The sequence below is a fragment of the Hyposmocoma kahamanoa genome, unplaced genomic scaffold, assembly GCF_003589595.1.
Source record: "Hyposmocoma kahamanoa isolate Upper Pololo Valley unplaced genomic scaffold, ASM358959v1 87, whole genome shotgun sequence".
In the NCBI taxonomy this organism is placed as follows: Eukaryota; Metazoa; Arthropoda; class Insecta; order Lepidoptera; family Cosmopterigidae; genus Hyposmocoma; species Hyposmocoma kahamanoa.
Window position 1 is genome coordinate 13,525,994 of NW_020654422.1, and position 12,871 is coordinate 13,538,864.

General features: G+C 34.2%; 1 protein-coding gene across 2 annotated transcripts in view; it reads left to right on the forward strand.

The window, feature by feature from the left end:
* LOC113235088 (sodium/hydrogen exchanger 9B1-like) overlaps positions 1-11,081 on the forward strand; it is a 77,437-nt gene extending 66,356 nt beyond the window's left edge. The window contains exons 12-14 of one of the 2 annotated variants that reach the window (XM_026470655.1): positions 2,340-2,562; positions 4,440-4,460; positions 9,753-11,081. In XM_026470655.1, coding sequence (XP_026326440.1) covers positions 2,340-2,562; positions 4,440-4,460; positions 9,753-9,955 — 447 coding nt within the window. In that variant the 3' untranslated portion in view covers positions 9,956-11,081. The remainder of the gene's footprint in view (positions 1-2,339; positions 2,563-4,439; positions 4,461-9,752) is intronic. The other variant, XM_026470656.1, reaches the window with a different exon arrangement.
* Positions 11,082-12,871: the final 1,790 nt, after the last annotated feature.

The following is a 12,871-nucleotide window of genomic DNA, read 5'->3' on the forward strand; positions in this document are numbered from 1 at the left end:
ATATATTATAGCCACACATTTTTACTTATTTTCAAAATGTAAGACCGAATGTGTTCCTCGATCAATGCATTAATAACATTTGAAATTATTGTCGTCACATATTTGTGGTAACATATTTGTTTTCCGTTTTTCCTTTCACCGGTTCCTACACACAACAGTAAATAACATACACCTTGTTTTCATTCATTGTTATGATACCATCGAGTGTGTTATCACCAACTGCAATATGCGGAAATCGATTCTAAACAGTCTACCGATGCCACCTACTTATCTTATTTTCTTTATGAAATCAATTGATTAGGCATTAGGTGTTTGTAGCACAAGTTTGTCTCTTGTTTGCCATTTTAATCTATTTTTGTTTTAGGGTTTTCATGTCATTTTTTTATAATTATTAACATCAAGCAGTGGTAGCCCTGTGGAAGAATCATTGTTTTTTTTAATTGCTCATAAATACTTAACCCCAAACCGACCATTTGGTTCTGAGTAGATAATTGTGCAGAATAGTGTTAAATATACTTAACACTTAACCTTTGAGCCTTAAAATTAATTTTTATATGACTTCGTGATTACAAGCATGACATTTTAAGCAACTTTTTAAGCAAATCCAACTTACATTTAACTTACTTAAATACGCTATAATAATAAATAAACACCTTATAGACTAGGGAAATCCTGTATCAAAGGTGCCATGGGCACACAATAGACAACCACAAATTACACCCAAACTTACGAGAGAAATAAATGTAGGCCATACATATAGTTATGTCGACCCGGGAATCGAACCCTGTGTGGCAGACCAGAATGGTATCCGTTCGGCCACGGAGGCAGTCTGTTGTGTTATGGATCTCAGAACCAAAAGATCAGCTAGGAGGTCAGGAATCTTAAAACATTGACTGTACATATGATTTTCATTTCTAAGCTACGTAACTACTCGCTAATGTTGAAGGAAAACATCGAAGAAGGTTCACAGCCCGTAGGTTGAGTTACGGAGTAATACCCTCTGTTATAAGGAGACCCGTGTACAGCAGTGGCACTTTGATGTTGTATTAGTATCAGTAATTAGTCAGTGAGTGTCTAACAAAAAAGGCTTAAGTTAAAAACACGCATAAATTATCAGTTTATATTATTGTCATATTTACATTGTCACCCGCGACGATGCTTCCGATGCGAATATTGTTCAATAAACCTTGAATGTTACTATTGAACTTGTTGCCGTTTTTACTTGAAATACTTAATAGAGGTCGTTTATAGCGTATCGATATCGGTGTTTTTTCATCGTTTATCGAATGTAATTCAAGGCTTGTTTATATTTTGACCTAGCTGTATGGAATTTCAATCATAAAACGAAGTAATAAATATTTATTTATGTATGAAGCTATCAGCGCCAAAGTGTAACCCACGTTTAACAAATCGTAATTGTAATACAAACAAAGAATTACTGAACTTTAAGTATTTGGGGTTAACAGTACATAGTAAATTTTCTTGGAAGTTGCATGTGGAAAATGTCTGTTCCAAACTTTGACTGACTAGATAAATGTTTTCAACTTAAATTTATTGTCAATGAGGCTAATTTGTATACCGTCTATAACGCGCTTTGTGAGTCTATCTATATATATAATCTATAGTATGGTCCTTAGTTATGGGCGTAGGTTTAGGTAAGGTACTTGAAATTGTTGGTGGATAAAAGTGTAAAGGAAAAATGTGACAAAAACTATGTGAAATTATTCTCGATTTGTAATGTATTGCCAGTTCAAGAGAAATTCAAACTATTATTAGCTTTGGAGGAATACGGAAGGGATGAGTTTAAGAATTGTGTTGAACATTCTAATACCACTAGATCTGTTAACAACAAAGAATATATTGTACTTAGAACTATAAATTACTATAGACAAAGAACTATAAATTATTTAATTCTTGTCATATATAATGATCTGAATTTTGACGAAAATAATTTATCTAAATTAACATTTAAAAAGAAATTATTATCATAAATCTCAGATAACTAAGCTTTGTACTATTGATTTTGATATATCCATGCGAGTGTATTTTATGACGTACGATAGGTAATTATTTATTGCTTATGATCAGAGTGTGTATCCGCCAATGAACTGCTCTGCAGTTTGGCGGGTTTCAAATTTGTAGCCAAGTGTATTTCATGTAATAAATTTTTTTTATCTTTCATATACCACACTCATACCTGATAAATATTGAAACGGAAAAACATATTTACGTTATTACATTACCGATTACACAAAAGAAAATATATTTTCTTTTAAACAATTTCTAGGAATAATATATTCACTATTACACCTTAAAAATAAATAAAATGTTCATTACAGGCCGCACTTGGACCAGTACCCCTTGACAGAGTTCACGAAATGGCCCGACACAATGAAACGGGATATGACGCAGAAACGATGGCACGGTTCGTAAACTATGCTGAAGTTGTTGTCACAATATGCATCCTGTCCATTGTAATAACTGCTCCTATTGGAGCTATAGTGATAACTATCACTGGACCAAGACTGCTTTCTAGAACTACGAAGCCACCTATTCTAGAAGGTAAGTTTGTATATTATAAAAAAGTAAGACAATGTATAAACCTTTCTCTATCAAAATCCATTAGCTGTAAAAAGGCTTTCCGTATTCGTGTTTGATATTTCATTATAAGAGTACTTAGTAGTTCTCTGAAAAAAAAAAACAACAAAATGTTTTGTAGATATTATATCGTTATAGCTATATGAATACTGTCGTCTCTTCTTATTTAAGAACTAGACTCTTATTTGTGGAGTATTCAATAATCATCTCTGTTCAGTGCCCTAACTTTGATTTTGTGACACAACACAACATTACCTTTTTCCATTACTTCATGTAAATAACTTCGCTTCGGTCTTCCTCTGCCTCTCTTTCCTTCGATCATCTCTTCTGCAATGCTTCTAAAAAAACTGTCATGACATATTAGATGCCCAAACATCTATCTACTTCTCTACAATCTCTTGTACATATTATAGTTCCAATGAAATATGTGTCAACTACACATTACCTCTGGGTAATTTGCTCCACCTAATTTCGGTGACAATTTTTATTATTTCTAGAATATTATCATGAAATATTATTTCATAATCGAGTGTAATAACCTGAAATATTATTTAATATTTCAGGATAACGTAAAATTGCCACCGAAACAAAGTAGACAAAACTAATTTGAAAATTTCTCTCCTTCTATTGAGGCATCGTTGTTTATGATAGTTGCGTTAATAATGATGTCACAAAAGCTCTTATTTTTTAAAGAAAACGGGTTTAAGTGTTGAATTGACAAGGCGTAAATCTAGCAATGATACTAGTCAAAGTAAATACCACTTCCTTTTTACCTCTGATATTAGAACCTCACTACCGTTTTTGGCATTGTAAGTGAGAAGAAATAGATCTTACGACAAAAGCGAACGTTTTTCCTTTAACCGTCATGCCGCAAACGATTTTGACATATTTTTTTAAATGGTGGATGAATATTGATTGTTATTGTACATTGCATTGGTTTACAACCATGATATTCATTTATTCTTTGTCAAATGCCTACACTGGCACTTGTTTAAAGTCGAATACAAAGAAAAATTCCTACGATATGACAGGACGACAGTAAGAACCGAAAAATCCCAACACAAAAAATCTGTAACAAACACTTAGAAGTAAGGCCTGCTCACTCGATCTGTGATTCAATTGGGAGAACAGTAGCCCTAGTTTGGAATACAGAAGCAAGTTCAAGTCCTGTAAGTTCAAAGGAATTTTTCTTTGTGTTTGGTCTTTGTATTAATTGTAACAAAATGGTAGATGAAATCACAGCTGCGCGTTATAGATACGGAATGGCTGCGGGAATCTGTAATACCAAAATCATTTGGGAAACCATGCATTCCAAGGACGCGTGGCGGGCTAATTGTTTTGTCTACTTTTTTTATATAAGTATGACTCTAATCCATTGAAAGTATCAATTTAATGTGAGGTACAGAAACGTGAAGTGCTCAAAAGAAAACATATTGCCCTGAAAAAGTTTCCTAATTCTAATTCAGGCATTCAGGAGAAGGAAGACAGCGTGTTATGAGCGCTTTATACAATAACAATATCTAATTATTAATACAAAGATCGAACATTTAGAAAAAAAATCCTTGGATCCGGCCGGATTCGAACCGATGTCTCCGAGTAAACTGTGCTTGATGCTATGCCAACCATGCCAATTAAGTAATTTTTTCTAAGTGTTCGATCTTTGTATTAATAATTATAACAAACTAGTGGAGAAATTTCACAAAAAATAATTGAATATTATGGTGGTTAAGCGTTTTGACATTCAACAAAATTGTAACTATATCGAATTTATATTTTCTTCTATAATAATGTAGCTAAGAAGGTTTACAAGAAATTTTAATAATTTTTCCAAATTTTTACAGACGGTCTCAATCGATTTAACAGTAAGTCGTTCATTAAATACGAAATATTTTTGTTTGTGAATAAAAACTTTGTGTTAGTTTTTAAAAGGGGATCGTGCTAATTTCATTTATTATTCAAATTATTGTTAATTTATGTTGTAGTGTTACTAACAAATACTTTTTATTTTGTAATTGACGGCCTCGGCAGTCCAACGGTGTGCAATGTGGGCGCTGGATGAGTAGATCTCATCCAGCTCTAAATTAGTTCCGGTGTAGGTGTTCTGTAGTATCCTCGTGGCTCTGTTACTATCGCATCCAGCCTCCACGGATGACTGGCCACAAAACCAGACTGACTAGACAGTCAGAAATTCAAAATTAGACCGACTTTTTTTGGACAAAAATCGATAAGGGCAGACCTGACTAAACCTCTGGCGAGAGAAAGCGATTTCCCTCAGACGTCCTATATTTGTCGAAACAGACCGTCATTTTTTTAAGTGTTCTGTATTTTTTTTGTATTTTTGGTTCTTTTTTTCACAAAATTCCTTTTTTTTTATTTTTCTCCTTTTTTGGTTTTTTGTTTCTATTTCACAAAACTCGGGAAGCATAATATTAGTGAATAAATATGGTTGTTTACAAAAATAACAGAAAATGACCGAAAAATAAAGTCGATGTAGTGTTCATGGAGGTATCACTTTAGTACAGGGACTTTTCTAGTATAAGACCAAAGCCCTAAGTCTCCAAATATTTTTGAAACCACTTATTGTAATTCCCTATTTGCGATTCTGCTAAAATTTCGTTGCAATGGCAGTTGAGTCTCAATAGAGCGTCAATGGAACGGCACTCATGGTATTCATTCATTCAATCACTAACGATTGATGTTGTTTTACTAACATTAACAGGGAATAATTTTAATATTAACAGGGAATGATTATCACTAGTATCAGGTTTCTTACCACGGTATGACTTCTTTTTATTTTCCCGATATTTCGGAACGGTTGCACGCTCCATGGTTACGGGTTGACTGGACGGCGGCAGATGACAGCTTTATGAGCAGTCTGTCACCAGGAGCACGTTAAGACGGTTTTGCGACAGAATGGATACAAAATAAAAACATTTAAACCAATACACAAAAGGAAGAAGCAAATTGACGTACAGAGACTACCAGTTTTTGTGCCCTATGTACAAGGGGTGACAGATAAAATAGCCAGGTCGCTAAGGAAGTTTTCCATAAAAACTGTTTTCACCCCCTTAACCAAAATAGGAAAAATGTTACGTTCACCAAAAGACCACCTTCCTTTACAAACACAGGGTGCTCGTATATCGGTCAGACTAAACGAACAATTGTCAATCGTATGAAGGAACACATCCGAGCAGTAAAAAACAATGATGCACAGAAGTCGGCTATAGCACAACATCTCACACAGACTGACACTAGCCACTGGATCGAGTTGCGTAGCCCCCAGGTACTCTCGACAGAACGTCACTACATACCACGGTTGGTACGAGAAGCCATCGAGATCACGAAGTACAAAACATTTAACCGTGATGATGGTTTTAAACTGTCCAGTGCATGGAATCCGGTCCTTAGTGCGTGCAGTAATAAAAACAAAAACACCTCGAGTTCAGTTTCGCGTGTGGATACAGTGAGTGTGGTTTGTGTGAAAAAAGTGAGTGACAATGGTATCGCCACAACAAATCGCGATGAAGGTAGTCGTCGACAGCGCAAGAGGGTAGACAGATATGTCTGCTCATAAAGCTGTCATCTGCCGCCGTCCAGTCATACCGTGACCATGGAGCGTGCAACCGTTCCGAAATATCGGGAAAATAAAAAGTTGTCATACCGTGGTAAGAAACCTGATACTAGTGATAATCATTTAGTGAATAACCACGAAAGTCTTAAAATCTATATTAACAGGGAAATTACTATCTTAATTTTTATCTCGTTTGATCAGCAATTTAGTGTTCAAATTAAATAAATATATATAATATTAGTAGCCTACACCATCGACGTACCAACAACTCGCCATTGAAGAACAGAATACCAAAAAATTGCAATGGCAGTTGTATAGTAAGCTCGATGACTAGCCACTGACAAATAATTACTCTTAACTTTTAGCAGAGTACCAATCAAAATCCTGTCAAAATCCTGCCATTGACACTGTCAGCACAAAACTTAGATGATTTCAAATTAGCCGACTTAGGGCCCTGGTAATTGGTGTGGTTGTCTGGCACATTATTATACTGATAAAGGTACTAAAGTACGTTCTGATGGCCGTATTGACGTTTGTCCGCTCATCAAGTTTCGTATTAATTCATAACTACGTTGAAGGATCTAATTGATGTACACTGTTCTCAATAGTGACGTGCAGTAATATTTATGGATGTATAATTTTACGATACAACTCGGCATTTGTTTTTCGAAATACGAAATTTAAAAAAATTAACTCTGATATGAACGTCACAAGAATCGCTGAGTGGTACAACTTCTACCTCCGGCGAACTCGCGGCAAAGCGCAATGCAAAACAAAGCGATTTCGAATTGACAAAAATATATTAAGTAAACATTTCTTTTTTCGTATTATTAAAACTTTTTAATCAGCTACCCCTTGCCAATTTTAGTTATAAATCTAAAAACTTATAGATGCGACTCGCATTTGATTATATTTTTTTCGATAATGAATTGAGAACTACTGTAATCTGTCAAAGCGGTCACCATAGCGTGCCGGTATTGTAGGTGTTGATGTATTGACATTATAAGAAGATTTGATGTAGAAATTCATAGTATAGTTGCACTACATAGAAATTAAGCTTTCAAATAAAACGCTTATAGAATAGAAGCGCTACAGTGGCGCGTCGTTATTTTCATACAATACTTTGAAGCACAGTCGCAGCGCCACCTATCGTGGCAAGCTCGCTCACGACCAATTTAATGATCTTAAGCACCTTAGTTGTACTGTAAGTAGTTGAAGAGTTGGGTAGTCTGCAGACTGTCCGAGTTGCAGCATCAGATCATGGTTACCATATTATTATAAAGATATCGGATTTCCATAGTATAGCTAACTATCACGAACTAGTGAAAGAAAAATAAATATACATTTTATAATAGAGATCTCTACTCTAACAGGAACCATACCTGTTAAATTAACTTTAAAAAACAAACGCTTTGAGATCAGTCCATCCGTTTAGCAGCTATAGTCTGTCTTTCTTTTTTGATGATGGAGTAAAACGACATATTTTGCAGTTTTGCCAGTTTTCGTAAAATTTTAAATAGTCACGTAGTTGTTGTCGACTTTTATCGATAAATTGTGAAAGAAGGTAAAATTTTGTCAAAAATGTATGATTTGCGAATGTTACGACGTTCTAAACAGTTGGTCTATTACTACCGAAATCAATTTTTAGTCATACATATTATATATATAACGACACATACACTAACAGGCAGATATGATTATGTAGATACAGTAAATCAAATAAAAATGTATAAAATATGTCTACTACTTGTATTTTTTATACACATACTGCTATATGTAGTGTATGTATGAATTTTCAAAAATTAACAATTCAAATGAACCTGTGCCCAGCAGTTGGACGAATAATAATACATATAGGTACTGCTGTCCGGGAAATTTAATTTGATTAGAAAAGGACTGCTAATGATCTCCATATACATAATGCTACATTACTGCTTGGCGGTAGAAATAGGTAAGGTGGCAAGTACTTCCCTGGACGAACTCTTTCACAAGGGGCTCCATTGCTACGAAACTTTTCTACATTGACGCGGCCGAGGATCAAACCGGAAATGAAAACTCAGAAATGGCGACACTATGAAAACCGATGTGCAAGCCAGTCAACCACTGACGTCGACAAACTATAACTGGTTGACGTTACCATCTCAATCAGCCGTGACTATGGGACCTGTAAAAAGCTCGACTTAGATCATAAAAACAAGTTTAATTTAAAATGTATAACAATCGCCAAAACCTAAGAACTCCATATATGATATTTAAATCAAACAAAATTTTACGGAGTATAGATACTACTACTACCTTACACATGTATATTACTGGCACGCATTTAACATGTATACACAAAACACATACTAATAACCTTGTACTGGCATAGTTTAACATACATGCACATACCAGTCACCTGTGCCTGCTTCTGGGATGCTTTTAACGAGTATATACAAACTGAACTTGCTTATTAGGTGCTTGCTAGTGTGCCAACAACAGATTTGTGTATTATGGACTTAGAAGATTTGATAGCTCATCGAAAAGTTTGTCGTCTGTGTATTCACGCAATCGTGTTTAATAGGTTATAAAAGAAGTAAAATAAATAGTGGTACCTACTTGAAAAGGTACCTGGTCGAGTAACTTCATAAGTTTCTCACTGGTGCACTAAACCCTAACCTAACATAATATAAAGATCCATAACAAATACATAAAGAAATTAGTTAGGTTAAGATTTAAGTTCTATAGCTCTGTTGGTTAAGAGTAGTGGGCCCGGCGTGGGGCAACAGACACTGGTTCGAGTTCAGTCAGATTCAAGGAATTTTTCTTTGTGTTCGATATACGTAATCAATAATAATAATAAACTTGTGGAGTATTTCCACAAAAAACACATGAAAATTATGGTAATAAAATATCATGATTTTCAATAAATTAATATAGTCAAATAAATGTTTTGAATTACTTTTTTTTATAAAAAAACTGACCTCAAAAGTTTGTGGAGTTAAACACCTCCCTTACTTTGTTTTAGCCACAAAATAGCATTTTGTGCATTTTAACTAAAATATGTCGTTTTTATTATGGTTTTTATGTATATTATAAAATACACCTAGTTTTTTGCTTTTTAAAATGAAAAACAAAGAAAACATTGTAGTCTTTTGTTTACTCTTCGACATGGAACCTATAATGCATGAAAAAGTTTTGATTAAAATAATAAAAATATTATTTTGTGGCATACAACAAGTTACGTGAGAGGTATCTATATATATTTGCTAAGTTTTATTGAAACCCGTTAATGGAATAGAGTTCTTGATTCATCTCTTAATTTGCCACCGGGTTACTACCGAGGTACTCCCTTTCCAACAAAAAAAAGAATCATCGAAATCGGTCCACAAATGTTAAAGTATTATCGTAGCATACACAAAAAAAATACAGCGACTTGACAACCTTGTCCTTTTTTGAAGTGTGTTAAAAATACGACTAGGACTAAAACGACGAGAGCACTCAAATTATTATTTATGTTAACACCCTACCTAACACATTTACTCTTAACAAACCTGACTAACAACTAAAGACTACATTGCTGATCTTGTAACTTTTGTTGTAGGCTGGCGTCGGTCCAACCGTCCTTCCCTCAGGGACATCTCCATAATTGACGAGGAAGAAGTTGCCGAACGAGATGTCGAAAATTCAAGACCCGTGTCCCCCATACCTTTATCTAAAGAAGTTAGGGACGTAGTTAATGGTGCTGCAAAAGAGGTAAAAGAATGCCTCCCTATCATTGTTCAGCCTACTGGTAATAATAGCTGATTTTTTAATTAATGATATTGTTAAATATGTACCTATTTATATTAAACCTTTTAAGGAGAACCGCAAAGCGTTCCTAAATATTTTCTAAAAATATAAAATTGTTACTTTGTTTTTTTTTCGCGTTTATGTTAGTATTCCCGAAGTTCTGATTTACGTATGAAATCAGTTAAATAAGAAAGCCACTGAACAAAAAAACGTAAATCTAATAAACATTTCTTCTGAAGATCAGACATTCAATATTTGTTTATTGAGATTAAGAGTGATACTGAATATCATTGCCTAATATTACTCGCATGGTCACCGTAACGTAGAACAAAATTAGAATTTTCAAATTCTTTGTTAAGGATATATACACTTATAGATAGATACACTTGCCTACTTCAAACCAGTAAACTGGGGAGATATGACAAAAATCTCATGTTTGTTGTCATTTTTAAAAATTAGGAAACAGATTCTTGCCGAAAGAATGACGCACTGAAACAAAGGTATTGTTACCCTATCTAAAACTTGTCAAGGTAGCAAAAAAATGCAGGTGAATAGATTGTGCCATTGAAAAAATAAATCGGCGCTTGTTATCGAAAGGATTTTTTAAAGTAAAAAAGTATAATCTTCCACGAACGTCCACTGCAGAACATAGGCAGAGGCCCATATCTATCAGTGGACTCTTTCATGAATCGCCATTTTAAGGGGTCCTTGGATTTTGTCCAGGTACAATACTATAATAAAGGTTGAACTACGCGCACACTGTAGACAAAATAAAATTTACTCTACTTTTGCTACTTTGTTTCTATTCTCGCTTATACTCAGCCTGCTGCTAAGCACCTTGATAAGGTCATCGGTTCACCTGGTAGCGAAACAATCAACTGCAACAAAAATTAGTGCTCGATAAACATCAATTAATCTTACTTAATTTTTTCTTTCTCTAATTTTTTTATGTCTCTTTTATAAAAATGGTATCATAAACTTCCGTTTAATAAAAACTGTTTCTTTGGTTTCTTGTGTTGCAAGTTATTTGAGGTCATAGCTCGGTATAGCTATTCTAATTTTAAGGGACCACTTAACTATTGTGATAGATACATGCCTACTTAATTTAATAAATATTTATGTGAACCTATGTCTATCAGTATTAAGCAATGTAAACGCATTTTTTAATGATATTTAAATAAAACCTTCAAGAGGTTTGGTTTAAGGCAATTTATTACAGTACTAAGTAAGTACTTAATTCTTGCGCATAATAACTACTACTTATTGTTATAATTAATATTATAATAAATTTGTAACTAGGCTTATGAAATTCCATAAGAATTTAAAAAATAATAAAGTCTTGCAATATTTGCAATAGCTCTTTGTTTTTACTTTAATATTTGCGCCATCTAGCGACTAATAATGTTACAACGATGTCGCTGAGTTCGGCGTGTGGGTAGAATTCAAGTACGACATTTCTCACGAGGTAAGTTTCCAACTTCATTCCAAAAGTGTTTGCTCTTGAAGTAGATGGCAGTAATTAAGACAATTGTGTGGAAAGCACTAAGTTTATTACAGAATTGATAGATGCCGCTTTTTGATATAACTGCGGCAAATTTAATAATTATTATGCTATTTCTAAAGAGGTCTTGAGTTTTCGATAGCTATAATAAAACGAATTAGAAATATAGATAGATAGACAGATAGATAACACGCATTTATTCAGCACAAATACAAACAGAAACAAAACATTTACAATCACTTCACAGAGTATAACATAAAAGCACATAGAACATTCATTCATTATTAATTTTATACACATTTATATAAAACACATACTGCGAGAAAAACAAATACTGTGAGAAAAACAAACAAATACTATAAGAACTTATAAAATTTTGATGTACCTATGACTACAGTTTGTGCTGAAATGGACCTGACTCAGCATAAATACTGTAAACCGAGAGAAGTCAAACAGTGCTGGTTTTCTGCCAGTACCATATGGTGAGCGATCGCAGCCCAGTAAGCCATGCCACCAAAGTGCATCACACGCAAATATATATACCTAACTCTAAATACTATATATATATACATATCAAGCAAAAGTGTGAGATGTAAAGCAAATAATGTAAATAGTGTAAGTAATGAAGGTAAGCAATACAAATAATAACGTAAGTTTACAAACATAGTATTAAATTGTAACAATAGCCACCAAATATAAATATATATAGGTACGAAAATTCAGGTTTACAGGTATCAAACGCATTTATTAGGGAAATATCTATGTAGCGAGACACATCTGCTCTGACAAAAGATGTTTTTTGTAATCACGCTTAAATCGTTTTTTATTATTGATATTTAATATAACATTTTCGGATTTAAATCGCGCATATTTGTTTATCCAAACACGATCAAAGTTTCGGGCTTACTGTGGAGTGATGTCACTTTACGTTTGTATGTATCTATACAGTTTCGTTCGAATATTACCTCCAGTGCAACTGAACAAGTTCCGTCAATGTGTAGCTTGATGTGCATATCCATCACAAGTCGTGCGCCTGGTGGGAAGCTAAGTTGGGTACACAATATCGAGTTGTAACTGTAACGTGCAGATGCAGTCTTCAATTGGACGGCTCACTGCGAACCGCACGCGTACCGCTCGCGGCAATCTCGCGAACCACGTAGGGGAAAGGTGTACGAGATGATTCTTAGAGGTAAGATGATCGTTTTCAATTGTAGCGAAACTAGTAACGTCATCTAGATATTTCCTTCGGTAAAATGTAGGCCTTAATATTCCCTCTCATCAGCCAATTCGTAATAGCGATGTGAGTGACGAGTTCATGTTTGTGGAAAAAAACAAATATTGTGTGAGTTTGATCTAAGGTAAAGTTGATTAAAAGCTTATGCAACTTCCATTCTAAGCAATCAATTGCTAAGATTCTTGTGTTGGTGGCT